Below are 21,380 nucleotides of genomic sequence, written 5' to 3' on the forward strand. Positions count from 1 at the left end.
GAAGGTAAATGAGCTTGTAGAGCACATTGAAATTGCCATGTACGAATAGTGGGCATCACAGAGACGTGGCTGCAAGGGACTCAGGGCTGGGATCTAAATATGCAAAGATATGTTTCCTATCGAATGGACAGGCAGATGGGCAGGGGGGTGTTGCTTATTGTTAATAAGAAATTAAATTAAATAAATAACAAGAAGCAATATAGGATCAGAAGGCATAGAATCTGTGTGGCTCGAGTTGAGGAATCGTAAAGGAAAAAAGACCCTGATGGGTGTTATGTACAAGCCCCCTAGCAGTAGTCAGGATGTGGGGGCAGAAATACATCAGGAGATAGAAATGGCATATAAGAAAGGCAATATTACGATAGTCATGTGGGACTTGAATATGCAGGTGGACTGGAAAAATCAGATTGGTAAGGGATTCCAAGAAAGAGAATTTGTGGAATGTCTATGAATTAGTTTTTTGGAGCAGCTTGTGGTAGAGCCACTAGGGAACAGACAGCTTGTGGTAGAGCCACTAGGGAACAGACAGCTTGTGGTAGAGCCCTGCAGGGAACAGTTGGTTGGATTGAAAAAAGCCACCTCTCAGAAATAATATGCTGAGAATGGCTTTAACGAGCTGAGGGTGAGACTTCTATTTTTGGATGGGGAAGGATTGTAGGAAGGGCGGGGGGTGCAGATTTTGGAGGCCAGGTTTAAAGGCATGGGGGGGTGGTGAATGATTTTAAGGCAATGTCCTCGATAAACACAGGGCCCCCCAAAGGATGTACTTCCTCTCCTTCCTTCCTGCCTTTTCACCAACTTGGGTGCAAAAATAGCTTCCCACTCTCACCACTTCCACTGCCCAGCATATTATGGCAGTGCAGCAGGATTGAGGACCTTAAATTGCAATAATAATTTTGGGGGGATTTTCATTTCATTTCATTTCATTCATAATCGCTCTCTTAAGGGCCTCAATAGACCTCAGGGAGGATGGGCTATTGGCACCTTACCCACATCACCACCTGCAACTGCCCACCATGCTCTCTGCCCCTTGTATCATGGTTCAGAGTTGGGCGGCAGGAGATGGTCTAGCTATCAACATATTTAAAGTGCCACTCTCTGACTTCCTCAGTTTCAGTATGCTCCTTTACATCTTGAAATAATCCCATCTCGTCTTGACAACCATTTAATTTTCCAATTCCTTATTGCAACAGTGACAATAATTTAAACGTAAAATTACATGCATTAAAAAGTCATGAAAGGCACAATATGAATGAACGTCTTCCTTTCCCTTGTGATTTCCCTTTATTTGGCCTGCTGGACTAACTTAATACACCTGCTAACCTTCTTAATCTCTTCGTGCTTATTCTCTTATATTTCTCACATATATCCTGTGAACGTGAGGGTTAAATTAAAAAAGGACACTTACAGAAATCCCCCAAATTCTTCTGAAGGTTTTTTCCAAACAGTTACGTCTTTCTACAAAGTCAAAAAATGAAAAAAAGAAATAAAACATTTTTGCCAAATAATTTATACATGTTACTAAAGTTGCAGCTTTCTAAATGCTCCAGAATTGCTAACCTGCCAGCTGTAAAATAAAAGATAACAGAGACAAAGGAGGGTCATGTTGTCTAGCCAACTTACCATATGCACGACTTCTGGTGGTGGCTATGAGGGAGTAAGTCGCGCATTTGGTGGCTCCCGCTCTGGCGGGACTTTTGGACCTGTCCCCCCGACTTTTTTGCGGTTTTTAGCGCTGGCTTTGAAGGCGAAGTCAATTTGGCACTGGATCCACACATTGGTGTATGGAACGAAGAACCCCAAGGGATTGAAAAGGGAGAAATAAGAAGACAAGCAAGGGCTGGGTGGAGGTTGCGGCAGAAGACAATATGGTTGAGGTTCGGACCCCTGCTGTGACGGCCCAACCATCAACGGAGGAATTGATGCAGGTCATCCAAGAGGGCTTTGCTAGGCAGAAACGGGACTGTCTTGATCCGATAAAGGAATCGCTCGATCGGCTGGAGTGCAGGCTAGATGCCCAGGATTGGACGATTCAGAAGCTGGAGAAAACGCTGGCGGACCAGGAGGAGCACCAAATGGCAGTTGAACTGGAGGTGGGGATGCTGAAGGATCAGCAAAAACGGCTGCTGGAGAAGGTAGACGACCTGGAGAAGAGAGCTCGCCGGCAGAACTAATTGTCGGTCTCCCGGAGAGGGCTGAGGGGCTGATGCTGGCGCATTTGTGCCGAGTATGTTTCAGAAGCTACTGGGGGAGGGGGCTTTTCCCCGATCATTGGAGGTGGACAGGGTGTACAGAACGCTGGCGAGGAAGCCGCCGTCGGGGGACCCCCCCCCAAGGGCGATGATGGTCCGGTTCCACAGGTTTTTGGACAAGAAGTGTGTTCTCCAGTGGGCCAAGGGTATGTGGAGCTGCAAATGGGACAGCAGATCATATAGGTCGGTCTCACTGCTTAATGTGGACGCCAAGTTGCTGGCCAAAACTTTGGCCTCCAGGATTGAAGATTGTGTGCCGGATGTGATTATGAGGATCAAACCGGGTTTGTCAAGGGCAGGCAGTTGGTGGCCAATATAAGAAGGCTGCTCAATGTGATTATGATGCCCCCGGAGAGTAGAGAGGTTGAGGTAGTTGCGGCAATGGATGTGGAAAAGGCGTTCGACTGGATGGTGTGGGACTATCTATGGGAGGTGCTGGGATGATTTGGGTTCGGTAGGGGCTTTATCGACTGGGTCAGGCTATTGTATCAGGTCCCGGAGGCTAATGTAAGGACGAATATGACGACCTCGGAATATTTTAGACTGTACCGGGGGACGAGACAGGGATGCCCCCTCTCCCCACTGCTGTTTGTGTTAGCTATAGAGCCGTTGGCAATTGCTCTGAGAGCTTCAAGGGTCTGGATCGGGGAGGGGGGGCGGTGGACCATAGGGTCTCACTATACGCGGATGACCTGCTCTTATACGTATCAGATCCAGGGGCAGGGATGGGTGAAATTATGACGATTTGGGAGGAATTTGGCCGGTTTTTGAGGTATAAACTGAATATGACAAAGAGTGAGATGTTTGCAGTACAGGCGAGGGGCCAGGAGGGTCGGCTGAGGGAGCTGCCGTTTAGGTTAGTAGGGGATAGTTTCAGGTACTTAGGGATACAACTGACGCGCAACTAGGGCTGGTTACACAAATTGAACTTGTCCCGGTTGGTTGAACAGATGAGGGGCGAGTTTCAGAGATGGGATGCGCTCCCGCTGTCGTTAGCTGGGAGAGGGCAGACGGTCAAAATGACGGTCCTACCAAAATTGTATTCATATTTCAGTGTCTCCCAATTTTCATCCCGCAGTGCTTTTTTAAGAGGGTTAATAAAATCATCCTGGGCTTTGTGTGGGCGGGTAAGTCCCCGCGAGTGAAGAAGGTGATGCTCGAGCGGAATCGGGGGGAGGGGGGGTGTGGTAGTATGCATTAGGGGTCATGTGGGACTGTGAAGCCGTGATGTCATTGGCTGACAGATCCCGGGTCCTGGTTGGCTGTTGACCTCTAGCTCCGCCCTGAAGGCGGAGTATAAGAACCAAGAGTTCTCCCCCGCAGGCCAGTCTGTTACTGAACTGCGGGGAACAAGTCACGCTTAATAAAGCCTCATCGACTTCACCTCTATTCGTCTCTCGGGAGCCTTTGTGCGCTACAATTTATTAAGCGTGCTTAAAGGACTATGGAGCTCAGGATCATCCCGGAATACCTGAGGATCAGCCCCCACGCAGTGAACTCAGCAGCAGTTTTTAAACACTGGCAGACTTGTTTCGAAGCATACCTCCGAACGGCCCCCGGCCGGGTCAGAGAAGACCAGAAACTACAGGTCCTGCACTCGAGGGTAAGCCCGGAAATTTTCCCTCTCATCGAAGACGCAGAGGATTTCCAGACGCCGTTCGCAGCACTAAGGAGCATCTATGTTCGCCCAGTGAACCAGATCTACGCACGCAACCAACTCGCAACGAGACGGCAAAGTCCCGGAGAATCGCTGGACGAATTCTACGCCGCACTGCTAATTTTGGGACGGGCCTGCAGCTGCCCGCCGGTAAACGCGATTGAACACATGGACATGTTGATGCGCGATGCTTTTGTCGCAGGTATGAACTCTCCCCAAATCCGCCAAAGACTTTTGGAAAAAGAGTCGCTGGGACTCTCAGAGGCACGGGCCCTTGCAGCCTCCCTGGATGTAGCCGCGCGAAACGCCTGCGCGTACAGCCCCGACCGCGCGGCAGCCCCTTGGGCTCCGTGGACCCCCGTCACGACAAACCCCCCCCCCCCCCCACCCCACAGGCTTGCGCGGTTCAGACTCCAAGTCGTCCCGGGGGGGGCCGCTGCTATTCCTGCGGCCAGGCGAAACACCCCCGGCAGCGCTGCCCGGCCCGCGCAGCGATTTGCAAGAGCTGCGGGAAAAAGGGCCATTTCGCGGCTGTGTGCGGTCCCGGGAGGTCGCCGCTGTCCCAGGAGAAGAAGCAGTCCTGCGCGTTTCTAACGCTCCCCAACCCCCCCAGCGCCCTATGTACGACCCGCAGGCGCAGCAATTTTGGGTCCCGGCCACCGCTGTCCCCGGAGAACAAGGAGTCCTGCGCGTTTCAAACGCTCCCCAACCCCCCCAGCGCCCCATGTGCGACCCGCAGGCGCCGCCATTTTGGGTCCCGGCCACCACGAGGGGAGGAGGGGCGCCGCTATCTTGGGACCCCCCAGCCCTGTGCGACGCACGGGGGCGGCCATTTTGTCCACCCCCGCCGCCATCTTGTGACCCCCAGCCATGTGCGATGCATGGGGGCGGCCATTTTGTTCACCCCCGCCGCCATCTTGGACAGCAACAATGGACCCCAGCATCGACGCTTCAACGGGGTTCGAGGAAGACGCTGAAGCACTACGACCACGTCTGGCCTCAATGATGCTGGACCAAGCACGGCCCCGGACGCTCCAGACGACGACAACAACGGTGCTGGTCAACGGGCACGAGACACCATGCCTGGTCGACTCCGGGAGCACAGAAAGCTTCATCCACCCCAACACAGTAAGATGCTGTTTTTTGACCATCCGTCCCAGTGCGCAAAAGATTTCCCTAGCTGCAGGATCCCACTCCGTACAGATCAAAGGCGACTGCATAGTGACCCTAACGGTGCAAGGGAGGGAGTTTAAAAACTACAGGCTCTACGTCCTTCCCCAACTCTGCGCGCCCACATTACTGGGATTAGACTTCCAGTGCAACCTGCAGAGCCTAAATTTCAAATTCGGCGGCCCAATACCCCCACTCACTATCTGCGGCCTCGCAACCCTCAAGGTTGAGCCCCCATCCTTGTTTGCAAACCTCACCCCGGATTGCAAACCCGTTGCCACTAGGAGCAGACGGTACAGCGCCCAGGACCGGACATTCATTCGGTCCGAAGTCCAGCGGCTACTGAAGGAAGGCATAATCCAGGCCAGCAATAGTCCCTGGAGAGCACAGGTGGTAGTAGTAAAGACAGGGGAGAAGCAAAGGATGGTCATAGACTATAGCCAGACCATCAACAGGTACACACAGCTAGATGCGTACCCTCTCCCCCGCATATCCGACATGGTCAATCGGATTACCCAATATAAGGTCTTCTCCACCGTGGACCTCAAGTCCGCCTACCATCAGCTCCCCATCCGCCCAAGTGACCGCAAGTACACAGCCTTCGAGGCAGACGGACGATTATACCACTTCCTAAGGGTCCCATTTGGCGTCACAAACGGGGTCTCGGTCTTCCAACGAGAGATGGACCGAATGGTTGATCAACACATGTTGCAGGCCACGTTCCCGTATCTCGACAATGTAACCATCTGTGGCCACGATCAGCAGGACCACGACGCCAACCTCCAAAAATTCCTCCAGACCGCTAAAGCCTTGAACCTCACATACAACGAGGACAAGTGCGTTTTTAGCACAAACCGGCTCGCCATTTTGGGATATGTAGTGCGCAATGGGATAATAGGCCCCAACCCCGAACGTATGCGCCCCCTCATGGAATTTCCCCTCCCTCACTGCTCAAAAGCCCTAAAACGCTGCCTGGGGTTCTTTTCATATTACGCCCAGTGAGTCCCCCAGTACGCAGACAAGGCCCGCCCCCTAATACAGACCACGACCTTCCCTCTGTCGACAGAGGCTTGCCAGGCCTTCAGCCGCATCAAAGCGGATATCGCAAAGGCCACGATGCGCGCCATCGACAAGTCCCTCCCCTTCCAGGTCGAGAGCGACGCCTCCGATGTAGCTCTAGCGGCCACCCTTAACCAAGCGGGCAGACCCGTGGCCTTCTTCTCCCAAACCCTCCACGCCTCAGAAATCCGCCACTCATCAGTGGAAAAGGAAGCCCAAGCCACAGTGGAAGCTGTGCGACATTGGAGGCATTACCTGGCCGGGAGGAGATTCACTCTCCTCACTGGCCAACGGTCGGTAGCTTTCATGTTCGATAATGCACAGCGGGGCAAAATTAAAAATGACAAGATCTTAAGGTGGAGGATCGAGCTCTCCACCTTCTTTTTTTTTAAATAAATATTTTATTGAAAATTTTTGGTCAACCAACACAGTACATTGTGCATCCTTTACACAATATTATAACAACACAAATAACAATGACCTATTTTATAAACAAAAAATGAATAAATAATAAATAACAAAAATGAAAACTAACCCTAATTGGCAACTGCCTTATCACAAGTAACACTCTCCAAAAATATAATTTAACAGTCCAATATATAATTATCTGTCGCAACGACCTATACATATTATACAGTATATGTTAACAACCCTGAGAGTCCTTCTGGTTCCTCCTCCTCCCCCCCCCCCTCCCCCCCCCCCCCGATCCTGGGCTGTTGCTGCTGCCTTCTTTTTTCCATTCCATCTATCTTTCTGCGAGGTATTCGACGAACGGTTGCCACTGCCTGGTGAACCCTTGAGCCGACCCCCTTAGAACGAACTTAATCCGCTCTAGCTTTATAAACCCTGCCATGTCATTTATCCAGGTCTCCACCCCCGGGGGCTTGGCTTCTTTCCACATTAACAATATCCTGCGCCGGGCTACTAGGGACGCAAAGGCCAAAACATCGGCCTCTCTCGCCTCCTGCACTCCCGGCTCTTGTGCAACCCCAAATATAGCCAACCCCCAGCTTGGTTCGACCCGGACCCCCACTACTTTTGAAAGCACCTTTGTCACCCCCATCCAAAACCCCTGTAGTGCCGGGCATGACCAAAACATATGTGTATGATTCGCTGGGCTTCTCGAGCACCTCGCACACCTATCCTCCACCCCAAAAAATTTACTGAGCCGTGCTCCAGCCATATGCGCCCTGTGTAATACCTTAAACTGAATCAGGCTTAGCCTGGCACACGAGGACGACGGGTTTACCCTGCTTAGGGCATCTGCCCACAGCCCCTCCTCGATCTCCTCCCCCAGCTCTTCTTCCCATTTCCCTTTTAGTTCATCTACCATAGTCTCCCCTTCGTCCCTCATTTCCCTATATATATCTGACACCTTACCATCCCCCACCCATGTCTTTGAGATCACTCTGTCCTGCACCTCTTGTGTCGGGAGCTGCGGGAATTCCCTCACCTGTTGCCTCGCAAAAGCCCTCAGTTGCATATACCTGAATGCATTCCCTTGGGGCAACCCATATTTCTCGGTCAGCGCTCCCAGACTCGCGAACTTCCCATCCACAAACAGATCTTTCAGTTGCGTTATTCCTGCTCTTTGCCACATTCCATATCCCCCATCCATTCCCCCCGGGGCAAACCTATGGTTGTTTCTTATCGGGGACAACCCCCAAGGCTCCAGTCTTTCCCCTATGCCGTCTCCACTGTCCCCAAATCTTCAGTGTAGCCACCACCACCGGGCTTGTGGTGTAGTTCCTCGGTGAGAACGGCAATGGGGCTGTCACCATAGCCTGTAGGCTAGTCCCCCTACAGGACGCCCTCTCTAATCTCTTCCACGCCGCTCCCTCCTCCTCTCCCATCCACTTACTCACCATTGAAATATTAGCGGCCCAATAATACTCACTTAGGCTCGGTAGTGCCAACCCCCCCCTATCCCTGCTACCCTGTAAGAATCCCTTCCTCACTCTCGGGGTCTTCCCGGCCCACACAAAACCCATGATGCTCTTTTCAATCCTTTTAAAAAAAGCCTTCGTGATCACCACCGGGAGGCACTGAAACACAAAGAGGAATCTCGGGAGGACCACCATCTTAACCGCCTGCACCCTCCCTGCCAGCGACAGGGATACCATATCCCATCTCTTGAAATCCTCCTCCATTTGTTCCACCAACCGCGTTAAATTTAACCTATGCAATGTGCCCCAATTCTTGGCTATCTGGATCCCCAGGTAATGAAAGTCCCTTGTTACCTTCCTCAACGGTAGGTCCTCTATTTCTCTACTCTGCTCCCCTGGATGCACCACAAACAACTCACTTTTCCCCATGTTCAATTTATACCCTGAAAAATCCCCAAACTCCCCAAGTATCCGCATTATTTCTGGCATCCCCTCCGCCGGGTCTGCCACGTATAGTAGCAAATCGTCCGCATACAAAGATACCCGGTGTTCTTCTCCTCCTCTAAGTACTCCCCTCCACTTCTTGGAAGCCCTCAACGCTATCGCCAGGGGCTCAATCGCCAGTGCAAACAATAATGGGGAAAGAGGGCATACCTGCCTTGTCCCTCTATGGAGCCGAAAATATGCAGATCCCCGTCCATTCGTGACCACGCTCGCCATCGGGGCCCTATACAACAGCTGCACCCATCTAACATACCCCTCTCCAAAACCAAATCTCCTCAACACCTCCCACAAATAATCCCACTCCACTCTATCAAATGCTTTCTCGGCATCCATCGCCACTACTATCTCCGTTTCCCCCTCTGGTGGGGCCATCATCATTACCCCTAACAGCCTCCGTATATTCGTGTTCAGCTGTCTCCCCTTCACAAACCCAGTTTGGTCCTCGTGGACCACCCCCGGGACACATTCCTCTATTCTCATTGCCATTACCTTGGCCAGGATCTTGGCATCTACATTTAGGAGGGAAATAGGTCTATATGACCCGCATTGTAGCTGGTCCTTTTCCTTCTTTAAGAGAAGCGATATCGTTGCTTCAGACATAGTCGGGGGCAGTTGTCCCCTTTCCTTTGCCTCATTAAAGGTCCTCGTCAATACCGGGGCGAGCAAGTCCACATATTTTCTATAGAATTCGACTGGGAATCCATCCGGTCCTGGGGCCTTTCCCGCCTGCATGCTCCTAATTCCTTTCACCACTTCTTCTACCTCGATCTGTGCTCCCAGTCCCACCCTTTCCTGCTCTTCCACCTTGGGAAATTCCAGCCGATCCAAGAAGCCCATCATTCTCTCCCTCCCATCCGGGGGTTGAGCTTCATATAATTTTTTATAAAATGTCTTGAACACTCCATTCACTCTCTCCGCTCCCCGCTCCATCTCTCCTTCCTCATCCCTCACTCCCCCTATTTCCCTCGCTGCTCCCCTTTTCCTCAATTGGTGTGCCAGCAACCTGCTCGCCTTCTCCCCATATTCGTACTGTACACCCTGTGCCTTCCTCCATTGTGCCTCTGCAGTGCCCGTAGTCAGCAAGTCAAATTCTACATGTAGCCTTTGCCATTCCCTGTACAGTCCCTCCTCCGGTGCTTCCGCATATTGTCTGTCCACCCTCAAAAGTTCTTGCAGCAACCGCTCCCATTCCTTACTCTCCTGCTTCCCTTTATGTGCCCTTATTGATATCAGCTCCCCTCTAACCACCGCCTTCAACGCCTCCCAGACCACTCCCACCTGGACCTCCCCATTATCATTGAGTTCCAAGTACTTTTCAATGCACCCCCTCACCCTTAGACACCCCCCCTCATCTGCCATTAGTCCCATGTCCATTCTCCAGGGTGGGCGCCCTCCTGTTTCCTCCCCTATCTCCAAGTCTACCCAGTGTGGAGCGTGATCCGAAATGGCTATAGCCGTATACTCCGTTCCCCTCACCTTCGGGATCAACGCCCTTCCCAGCACAAAAAAGTCTATTCACGAGTAGACTTTATGGACATAGGAGAAAAACGAGAACTCCTTACTCCTAGGTCTGCTAAATCTCCACGGGTCTACACCTCCCATCTGCTCCATAAAATCTTTAAGTAACTTGGCTGCTGCCGGCCTCCTTCCAGTCCTGGACTTCGACCTATCCAGCCCTGGTTCCAGCACCGTATTAAAATCTCCCCCCATTATCAGCTTTCCCATCTCTAGGTCCGGAATGCGTCCTAGCATCCGCCTCATAAAATTGGCATCATCCCAGTTCGGGGCATAGACGTTTACCAAAACCACCGTCTCCCCCTGTAGTTTGCCACTCACCATCACGTATCTGCCCCCGTTATCCGCCACTATAGTCTTTGCCTCGAACATTACCCGCTTCCCCACTAATATAGCCACCCCCCTGTTTTTTGCATCTAGCCCCGAATGGAACACCTGCCCCACCCATCCTTTGCGTAGCCTAACCTGGTCTATCAGTTTCCTGTAACATAACCACATCTGCCTTAAGTTTCTTAAGGTGTGCGAGTACCCGTGCCCTCTTTATCGGCCCGTTCAGCCCTCTCACGTTCCACGTGATCAGCCGGGTTGGGGGGCTTCCTACCCTCCCCCCTTGTCGATTAGCCATCCCTTTTTTCCAGCTCCTCACCCGGTTCCCACGCAGCTGTATCTCCCCCAGGCAGTGCCCCCCCGCCCATCCCCTCCCATACAAAGCTCCCCCCTCTCCCCAGCAGCAGCAACCCAGTAATTCCCCCCTCCCAACCCCCCCGCTAGATCCCCCGCTAGCGTAATTACTCCCCCCATGTTGCTCCCAGAAGTCAGCAAACTCTGGCCGACCTCGGCTTCCCCCCATGACCTCGGCTCGCACCGTGCGACGCCCCCTCCTTCCTGCTTCTCTATTCCCGCCATGATTATCATAGCACGGGAACCAAGCCCGCGCTTCTCCCTTGGCCCCGCCCCCAATGGCCAACGCCCCATCTCCTCCACCTCCCCTCCTCCTCCCATCACCACCTGTGGAAGAGAGAAAAGTTACCACATCGCAGGATTAGTACATAAAACTCCTCTTTCCCCCCTTTTTAACCCCCCTCTTCGCCCCCCACATTCGCCCCACCACTTTGTTCAAACGTTCTTTTTAATAACCCGCTCATTCCAGTTTTTCTTCCACAATAAAAGTCCACGCTTCATCCGCCGTCTCAAAGTAGTGGTGCCTCCCTCGATATGTGACCCACAGTCTTGCCGGTTGCAGCATTCCAAATTTTAACTTCTTTTTATGAAGCACCGCCTTGGCCCGATTAAAGCTCGCCCTCCTTCTCGCCACCTCAGCACTCCAGTCTTGATAAACGCGGATCACCGCGTTCTCCCATTTACTGCTCCGAGTTTTCTTTGCCCATCTAAGGACCATTTCTCTATCCTTAAAACGGAGGAATCTCACCACTATGGCTCTGGGAATTTCTCCTGCTCTCGGTCCTCGCGCCATCACTCGGTATGCTCCCTCCACCTCCAACGGACCCGCCGGGGCCTCCGCTCCCATTAACGAGTGCAGCATCGTGCTCACATATGCCCCGACGTCCGCTCCCTCCGCACCTTCAGGAAGACCAAGAATCCTCAGGTTGTTCCTCCTTGCGTTGTTCTCCAGTGCCTCCAACCTTTCCACACATCGTTTCTGATGTGCCTCATGCGTCTCCATCTTCACCACCAGGCCCTGTATGTCGTCCTCATTCTCGGCTGCCTTTGCCTTCACGACCCGAAGCTCCCGCTCCTGGGTCTTTTGTTCCTCCTTTAGCCCTTCGATCGCCTGTAGCATCGGGGCCAACAGCTCTTTCTTCCTTTCCTTTTTAAGTTCTTCCACACAGCATTTCAAGAACTCTTGTTGTTCAGGGCCCCATGTTAAACTGCCACCTTCCGACGCCATCTTGGTTTTTGCTTGCCTTCCTTGCCGCTGTTCTAAAGGATCCACTGCAATCCGGCCACTTTCTCCTCCTTTTTTCATCCGTATCCAGGGGGGATTCCCTTCTGGTTTACCGCACAGTGTTTTTAGCCGTCAAAATTGCCGTTGGGGCTCCTATCAAGAGCCCAAAAGTCCGTTTCACCGGGAGCTGCCGAAACGTGCGACTCAGCTGGTCATCGCCGCACCCGGACGTCCGAGCTCTCCACCTTCAACTACGGGATCTTGTACCGTCCCGGAAAGCTGAACGAGCCGTCCGATGCCCTATCCCGCGGCACATGTGCCAACACACAAATAGACCGTCTCCAAGCCCTCCACGAGGACCTCTGCCACCCGGGGGTCACTCGGCTCTACCATTTTATAAAGTCCCGCAACCTCCCCTACTCTGTGGAGGAGGTCCGTACAGTCACCAGGAACTGCCACATCTGCGCAGAGTACAAACCGCACTTTTTCAGGCCAGATAGAGCGCACCTGATCAAGGCTTCCCGTCCCTTTGAAGGCCTCAGTCTGGATTTCAAAGGGCCCCTCCCCTCCACCGACCGCAACGCATACTTCCTGAACATGGTGGACGAGTACTCCCGTTTCCCCTTCGCCATCCCCTGCTCTGACATGACAGCGGCCACAGTCATTAAAGCCCTTAACACCATATTCACACTGTTCGGTTGCCCCGCATACGTCCATAGCGACAGGGGGTCCTCCTTCATGAGTGACGAGCCGCGCCAGTTCCTGCTCAGCAAGGGGATAGCCTCGAGCAGGACGACCAGCTACAGCCCCCGGGGGAACGGGCAAGTAGAGAGGGAGAACAGCACGGTCTGGAAGACCGTCCTACTGGCCCTACGGTCCAGGGATCTCCCAGTTTCACGGTGGCAGGAGGTCCTCCCGGACGCCCTCCACTCCATCAGGTCGCTACTGTGTACCACTACTAACCAAACGCCTCATGAGCGCCTCCTGGTCTTCCCCAGGAAGTCCTCCTCTGGAACGTCGCTGCTGACCTGGCTGGCGGCCCCAGGACCCATCTTGCTCCGGAAACATGTGCGGGCGCACAAGTCGGACCCGTTCGTCGAGAGGGTTCACCTCCTCCACGCGAACCCGCAGCACGCCTCCGTGGAGTACCCCGACGGCCGACAGGACACGGTCTCCCTGCGAGATCTGGCGCCCGCCGGCAACACGCACACCCCCCCGACACCTATCACCCCCTCCCTGCCACCGGCGCACCCCGCGACAGCCCCCTTCCCGGGAGGATCGGTCCTCCTCCCAGGTCCGACCAGAAGTGAAGCTGAAGCAGAAACCGTAAAGCTCCCGGAGGCGACAACACTGGAACAAGCACCACCACCATCAGGGCTGAGGCGATCGACAAGGATGACCAGACCGCCCGACCGACTTGTGGCATCGGTGTAACACTAGAATGTTGTGGACTTTAACGAGAATTTTTTTACCTTTTTCCTTCTTACGAATACTGTAAATAGTTCAAAACAAAAAATACCCTGTACATACTGTGATGACATGCAAAAGTTTTTCCTCCCAGGACCAACCTTGTAAACCTCTACCACCATGCGAAGCACCACCCCGCCGGGTTCATTTTTAACAAGGGGTGAATGTGGTAGTATGCATTAGGGGTCATGTGGGACTGTGAAGCCGTGATGTCATTGGCTGACAGATCCCGGGTCCTGGTTGGCTGTTGACCTCTAGCTCCGCCCTGAAGGCGGAGTATAAGAACCAGGAGTTCTCCCCCGCAGGCCAGTCTGTTACTGAACTGCGGGGAACAAGTCACGCTTAATAAAGCCTCATCGACTTCACCTCTATTCGTCTCTCGGGAGTCTTTGTGCGCTACAGGGGGGTCTTGCGCTACCGAATTTCAGTAATTATTACTGGGCGGCTAACATAGACATGATAAGGAAGTGGGTGGTGGGGGCGGGGTCGGTTTGGGAGCGGATGGGGGCAGTATCATGTAGGGGCACCAGTCTGGGGCATTGATAACGGCACCTCTGCCATTCCCGCCGGCGAGGTACTCCACCAGCCCCATAGTGGTGGCGGCCCTGAGAATCTGGGGTCAGTGGAGGAGGTATGATGGAGCAGTGGGTGCATCGGTCTGATCCCCAATGGGTGGCAATCACCGGTTTGCCCCGGGGTGCTTGGATGGGGGGGTTCCAGGTATGGCGAGGGGCGGGAATTGAGAGGATGGGGGACCTGTTTTTAGAGGGGAGCTTCCCTAGCTTGAGGGTGCTGGAGGAGAAGTTTGGGTTGGCAAGGGGGAACAAATTTAGATATTTACAGGTGCGGGATTTTCTGCGCAGGCCGGTATCATCCTTCCCACTCCTGCCACTAAGAGGAATCCAGGATAGGATAGTGTCTAGGGGATGGGTGGGAGAGGGGAGCATCTCCGACATCTACAAAGAACTCATGGGGGTGGAGGAGACGCAGACTGAGGAGCTGAAGCGTAAGTGGGAGGAGGAGCTTGGTAGTGAGATGGAGGATGGCTTATGGGCGACACCCTACTCAACGCAACTGCAACATGCGCCAGGCTCAGCTTGATCCAATTCAAGGTGGTCCACCAGGCCCATATGACAGTGGCCCGGATGAACAGATTCTTTGGGGTGGAGGACAGGTGTGTAAAATGTGCGGGAGGACCATCGAACCACGTCCACATGTTCTGGGCGTGTCCAAAACGTAGGGGATATTGGCAAGGGTTTGCAGATGTCATGTCCAGAGTATTGAAAACAAGGGTGGCAATGAGTCCAGAGGTGGCGATTTCCGGGGTGTCGGACGACCCGGGAATCCAGGAGGAGAAAGAGGCAGATGTTCTGGCCTTTGCTTTCCTGGTAGCCCGGAGACGGATACTGCTAGCTTGGAGGGACTCAAAGCCCCCGAAGTCGGAGACCTGGCTAACTGACATGGCGAGCTTTCTCGGCCTAGAGAAGATTAAGTTCGCCTTGAGAGGGTCATTGTTAGGGTTCGCTTGGAGGTGGCAACCGTTCATCGACTTCTTCGCGGGGAATTAATCGTCAGCGGGGGCGGTCAGGGTAGCGTAGAATAGGGGGTCAATTAGGCGGGTCTTGGCGGGATGGGAGTCGGTGATTGCACTATGTTTATTGTTCTTTGTACATTGTTTTTTTAAAATATTTTATTGAAACTTTTTGGCCAACCATCACAGTACATTGTGTATCCTTTACACAGTAATATAACAATATAAATAACAATGGCCAGTTTTATAAACAAGAAATAAATAATATATAAACAAAAACAAAAACAAAACTAAATGGAAACTGCCTTGTCCCAGATAAATATTCTCCAAAAATATGTTTCAACAGTCCAATATACAATTATCTATAACAACAATCTATACATATTATACTTATATATTAACATCCCTGAGAATCCCTCTGGTTCCTCCCCCCCCCCTCCCTGGGCTGCTGCTGCTGTCTTCTTCTTTTCCATTCCCTTTATCTTTCTGTGAGGTATTCGACGAACGGTTGCCACCGCCTGGTGAACCCTTGAGCCGATCCCCTTAGGACGAACTTAATCCGTTCCAGCTTTATAAACCCTGCCATGTCATTTATCCAGGTCTCCACACCCGGGGGCTTGGCTTCCTTCCACATCAACAGTATCCTGCGCCGGGCTACTAGGGACACAAAGGCCAAAACATCAGCCGCTCTCGCCTCCTGCACTCCCGGCTCTTCTGCAACCCCAAATATAGCCAACCCCTAGCTTGGTTCGACCTGGACCCCCACTACCTTCGAAAGCACCTTTGTCACCCCCACCCAAAACCCCTGTAGTGCCGGACATGACCAGAACATGTGGGTGTGATTCGCTGGGCTTTTCGAGCATCTCGCACACCTATCCTCTACTCCAAAAAATTTGCTAAGCCGTGTTCCAGTCATATGCGCCCTGTGTAACACCTTAAATTGTATCAGGCTTAGCCTGGCACACGAGGACGATGAGTTTACCCTACTTAGGGCATCAGCCCACAGCCCCTCCTCAATCTCCTCCCCCAGCTCTTCTTCCCATTTCCCTTTCAGCTCGTCTACCATAATCTCCCCCTCGTCTCTCATCTCCCTATATATGTCTGACACCTTACCGTCCCCCACCCATGTCTTTGAGATCACTCTGTCCTGAACCTCCTGTGTCGGGAGCTGCGGGAATTCCCTCACCTGTTGCCTCGTAAAAGCCCTCAGTTGCATATACCGGAATGCATTCCCTTGGGGCAACCCATATTTTTTGGTCAGCGCTCCCAAACTTGCAAACGTCCCATCTACAAACAGATCTCTCAATTGTGTTACTCCTGCTCTTTGCCATGTTCCAAATCCCCCATCCATTCTCCCCGGAGCAAACCTATGATTATTTCTTATCGGGGACCACACCGAGGCTCCCGTCTTTCCCCATTGCCGTCTCCATTGCCCCCAAATTTTCAGAGTAGCCACCACCACCGGGCTTGTGGTGTATTTCTTCGGTGAGAACGGCAACGGCGCCGTCACCATGGCTTGTAGGCAAGTCCCCCTACAGGACGCCTTCTCCAATCTCTTCCACGCCGCTCCCTCCTCTTCTCCCATCCACTTACATACCATTGAGATGTTGGCGGCCCAGTAGTACTCACTCAGGCTCGGTAGCGCCAGCCCCCCCCCTATCCCTACTACGCTGCAAAAATCCCTTCCTCACTCTCGGGGTCTTCCCGGCCCACACAAAACTCATGATACTCTTCTCAATCCTTTTGAAAAAAGCCTTCGTGATCACCACCGGGAGGCACTGAAACACAAAGAGGAATCTCGGGAGGACCACCATTTTAACCGCTTGTACCCTCCCTGCCAGTGACAGGGATACCATGTCTCATCTCTTGAAGTCCTCCTCCATCTGTTCCACCAACCGCGTTAAGTTTAACCTATGCAATATACCCCAATTCTTGGCTATCCGGATCCCCAAGTAGCGAAAGTCCCTTGTTAGCTTCCTCAACAGCAAGTCCTCTATTTCTCTGCTCTGCTGCCCTGGATGCACCACAAACAGCTCACTTTTCCCCATGTTCAGCTTATATCCTGAAAATTCTCCAAACTCCCCAAGTATCCGCATTATCTCTGGCATCCCCTCCGCCGGGTCCGCCACATACACCAATAAATCATCCGCGTAAAGAGATACCCGGTGTTCCTCTCCTCCCCTGAGTACTCCCCTCCACTTCCTGGAACCCCTCAATGCTATTGCCAGGGGCTCAATCGCCAGTGCAAACAATAATGGGGACAGAGGACATCCCTGCCTCGTCCCTCTATGGAGCCGAAAATACGCAGACCCCCGTCCATTCGTGACCACGCTCGCCATCGGGGCCCTATACAGCAGCTGTACCCATCTAATATACTCATCTCCAAAGCCAAATCTCCTCAACACCTCCCACAAATAATCCCACTCCACTCTATCAAATGCTTTTTCGGCATCCATCGTCACCACTATCTCCGCTTCCCCCTCTGGTGGGGGCATCATCATTACCCCTAGCAGCCTCCGTATATTCGTATTCAGCTGTCTCCCCTTCACAAACCCAGTTTGGTCCTCATGGACTACCCCCGGGACACAATCCTCTATCCTCATTGCCATTACCTTGGCCAGAATCTTAGCGTCTACATTTAGGAGGGCAATAGGTCTATAGGACCCGCATTGCAGCGGGTCATTTTCCTTCTTTGGGAGAAGCGATATCGTTGCCTCCGACATAGTCGGGGGCAGCTGTCCATTTTCCTTCGCCTCATTAAAGGTTCTCATCAGTATCGGGGCAAGCAAGTCCACATATTTCCTATAAAATTCGACTGGAAATCCATCCGGTCCCGGAGCCTTCCCCGCCTGCATACTCCTAATTCCTTTCACTACTTCCTCTATCTCGATCTGTGCTCCCAGTCCCACCCTCTCCTGCTCCTCCACCTTGGGAAATTCCAGCCGGTCCAGGAAGCACATCATTCTCTCCTTCCCATCCGGGACCCGAGCTTCGTATAATCTTTTATAGAATGTCTTGAACACTCCATTCACTCTCTCCGCTCCCCGCTCTATCTCTCCTTCCTCATCCCTCACTCCCCCTATTTCCCTCGCTGCTCCTCTTTTCCTCAATTGATGGGCCAGCAACCTGCTCGCCTTCTCCCCATACTCATACTGTACACCCTGTGCCTTCCTCCACTGTGCTTCTGCAGTACCCGTTGTCAGCAAGTCAAATTCTACGTGTAACCTTTGCCTTTCCCTGTACAGTCCCTCCTCCGGTGCCTCCGCATATTGCCTGCCCACCCTCAGAAGTTCTTGCAGCAACCGCTCCCATTCCCTACTCTCCTGCTTTCCTTTATGTGCCCTTATTGATATCAGCTCCCCTCTAACCACTGCCTTCAGCGCCTCCCAGACCACTCCCACCTGGACCTCCCCGTTATCATTGAGTTCCAAGTATTTTTCAATGCACCCCCTCACCCTTAGACACACCCCTTCATCTCCCATTAGTCCCATGTCCATTCTCCAGGGTGGACGCCCTTCTGTTTCCTCCCCTATCTCCAAGTCTACCCAATGTGGAGCGTGATCCGAAATGGCTATAGCCGTATACTCCGTCCCCCTCACCTTCGGGATCAACGCCCTTCCCAAAACAAAAAAGTCTATTCGCGAATAAACTTTGTGGACATAGGAGAAAAACGAAAACTCCTTACTCCTAGGTCTGCTAAATCTCCACGGGTCTACTCCTCCCATCTGCTCCATAAAATCTTTAAGCACCTTGGCTGCAGCCGGCCTCCTTCCAGTCCTGGATCTCGACCTGTCCAGCCCTGGCTCCAGCACCGTATTAAAATCTCCCCCCATTACCAACTTTCCCACCTCTAGGTCCGGGATGCGTCCTAGCATACGCCTCATAAAATTGGCATCATCCCAGTTCGGGGCATATACGTTTACCAAGACCACCGCCTCCCCCTGTAATTTGCCACTCACCATCACGTATCTGCCCCCGCTATCCGCCACTATGGTCTTTGCCTCAAACATAACCCGCTTCCCCACTAGTATAGCCACCCCCCTGTTTTTCGCATCTAGCCCCGAATGAAACACCTGCCCCACCCATCCTTTGCGTAGTCTAACCTGGTCTATAAGTTTCAAGTGCGTCTCTTGTAACATAACCACGTCTGCCTTAAGTTTCTCAAGGTGTGCGAGTACTCGTGCCCTCTTTATCGACCCGTTCAGCCCTCTCACATTCCACGTGATCAACCGGGTTGGGGGGCTTTTTACCCCCCCCCCCCCTTGTCGATTAGCCATCCCCTTTTTCCAGCTCCTCACCCGGTTCCCACGCAGCTGTGTCCCCCCCAGACGGCGCCCCCCCCCCCCCCCCCGCCCACCCCACCCCATTCCGGCTCCCCCCTCTCCCCAGCAGCAGCAACCCAGTATCTCCCCCCTCCCACCCACCCCGCTAGATCCCCCACTAGCGTAGTTACACCCCCCATGTTGCTCCCAGAAGTCAGCAAACTCTGGCCGACCTCGGCTTCCCCCCGTGACCTCGGCTCGCACCGTGCGACGCCCCCTCCTTCCTGCTTCCCTATTCCCGCCATGATTATCATAGCGCGGGAACAAAGCCCGCGCTTACCTTTTGGCCCTGCCCCCCATTGGCCAACGCCCCATCTCCTCCACCTCCCTTCCTCCCTCCACCACCACCTGTGGAAGAGAGAAAAGTTACCGCATCGCAGGATTAATAACATAAAACTCATCTTTCCCCCCCTTTTTTCCCCCCTCTTCGCCCCCCATACTCGCCCCACCACTTTGTTTCAAACGTTCTTTTTTAATAACCCACTTATTCCAGTTTTTCTTCCACAATAAAAGTCCACGCCTCATCCGCCGTCTCAAAGTAGAGGTGCCTCCCTTGATATGTGACCCACAGTCTTGCCGGTTGCAGCATTCCAAATTTTATCTTCTTTTTGTGAAGCACCGCCTTGGCCCGATTAAAGCTCGCCCTCCTTCTCGTTACCTCCGCACTCCAGTCTTGATATACGCGGATCACCGCGTTCTCCCACCTACTGCTCCGAGTTTTCTTTGCCCATCTAAGGACCATCTCTTTGTCCTTAAAACGGAGGAATCTCACCACTATGGCTCTAGGAATTTCTCCTGCTCTCGGTCCTCGCGCCATCACTCGGTATGCTCCCTCCACCTCCAGCGGACCCGCTGGGGCCTCCGCTCCCATTAACGAGTGCAGCATCGTGCTCACATATGCCCCGACGTCTGCTCCTTCTGCACCTTCAGGAAGACCAAGAATCCTTAAATTATTCCTCCTCGCGTTATTCTCCAGCACCTCCAATCTTTCCACACATCGTTTATGGTGTGCCTCGTGCATCTCCATCTTCACCACCAGGCCCTGTATATCGTCCTCGTTCGATGCAGCCTTTGCCTTCACGACCCGAAGCTCCCGCTCCTGGGTCTTTTGCTCATCCTTTAGCCCTTCGATCGCCTGTAATATCGGGGCCAACAGCTCCTTCTTCATTTCCTTTTTAAGTTCTTCCACGCAACATTTCAAAAACTCTTGTTGTTCAGGGCCCCATATTAAACTGCCACCTTCCGTCGCCATCTTGGTTCTTACTTGCCTTCCTTGCCGCTGCTCCAAAGGATCCACTGCAACCTGGCCACTTCCCTCTCCTTTTTCCATCCGTTTCCAGGGGGGATTCCCTTCTGGTTTACCGCACAGTGCTTCTAGCCGTTAAAATTGCCGTTGGGGCTCTTATTAAGAGCCCAAAAGTCCGTTCCACCGGGAGCTGCCGAAACGTACGACTTAGCTGGTCATCGCCGCACCCGGAAGTCTTGTACATTGTTTTTATGCTGTTGCTGTTTGTAATGCCAAAAATACCTCATTAAAATTGTTTATTAAAAAAAACTTACCATATGCACCACCACAAGAAAGCTAACAAAAGGTGGACTGAGGCAAAGTTTGCTGATAGAATCAAATAAGGAGGAGTAGCAAACTGTCACAAGAAGGCACATCATACCGGACTTTGTAATCGAAAAAACGGTCATATATATATGGATACGCAAAATGAAAGACTTGGATTTACATTGTGCCTTTCATAACCATGGGGCATCCTAAAGTACTTTACGTCCAATTAAGTATATTTGGGGTGCGATCCACTGGCTGCGTTGCCCTCTCCCTTGAGCGAGATGCGGCTGGTGAATGCTGGGTGGGAGAGCATTCTCACGGGCTTCCCGGCAGCCCCCGTGCCGCGCGTGATTCAACCAAGTCCTGCGAGGTGTCCGAATCTGAAACACGGGTGAACTTACCCGATGTCCAGTGGCAACGCGGGATCCACCGGCCTCCCAAGTGAGGCCGCAGCCAGGCACCATTCAGCACTGGTCCATGCAAATGTGGACCAGGTGGAACAGCACCCGGGGGTCTCCCGGGCCATCGGAGACCTCTGGGGGTCAGGGTAAGTGTA

General features: G+C 52.8%; 1 protein-coding gene across 9 annotated transcripts in view; it reads right to left on the bottom strand.

Annotated features, from left to right (window-relative positions):
* stard4 (StAR related lipid transfer domain containing 4) overlaps positions 1-21,380 on the bottom strand; it is a 67,597-nt gene that overhangs the window by 36,792 nt on the left and 9,425 nt on the right. For 5 of the 9 annotated variants that reach the window (XM_072516426.1, XM_072516425.1, XM_072516422.1 and 2 more), the window contains one exon: positions 1,409-1,458. The exons of 3 other annotated variants lie outside the window; for them this stretch is intronic. In XM_072516426.1, the coding sequence (XP_072372527.1) occupies positions 1,409-1,458 (50 nt within the window). Of the gene's footprint in view, positions 1-1,408; positions 1,459-1,623; positions 1,763-21,380 lie in introns of those variants that run through there. One more of the 9 variants, XM_072516427.1, reaches the window with a different exon arrangement.

The sequence above is a fragment of the Scyliorhinus torazame genome, chromosome 9, assembly GCF_047496885.1.
Source record: "Scyliorhinus torazame isolate Kashiwa2021f chromosome 9, sScyTor2.1, whole genome shotgun sequence".
In the NCBI taxonomy this organism is placed as follows: Eukaryota; Metazoa; Chordata; class Chondrichthyes; order Carcharhiniformes; family Scyliorhinidae; genus Scyliorhinus; species Scyliorhinus torazame.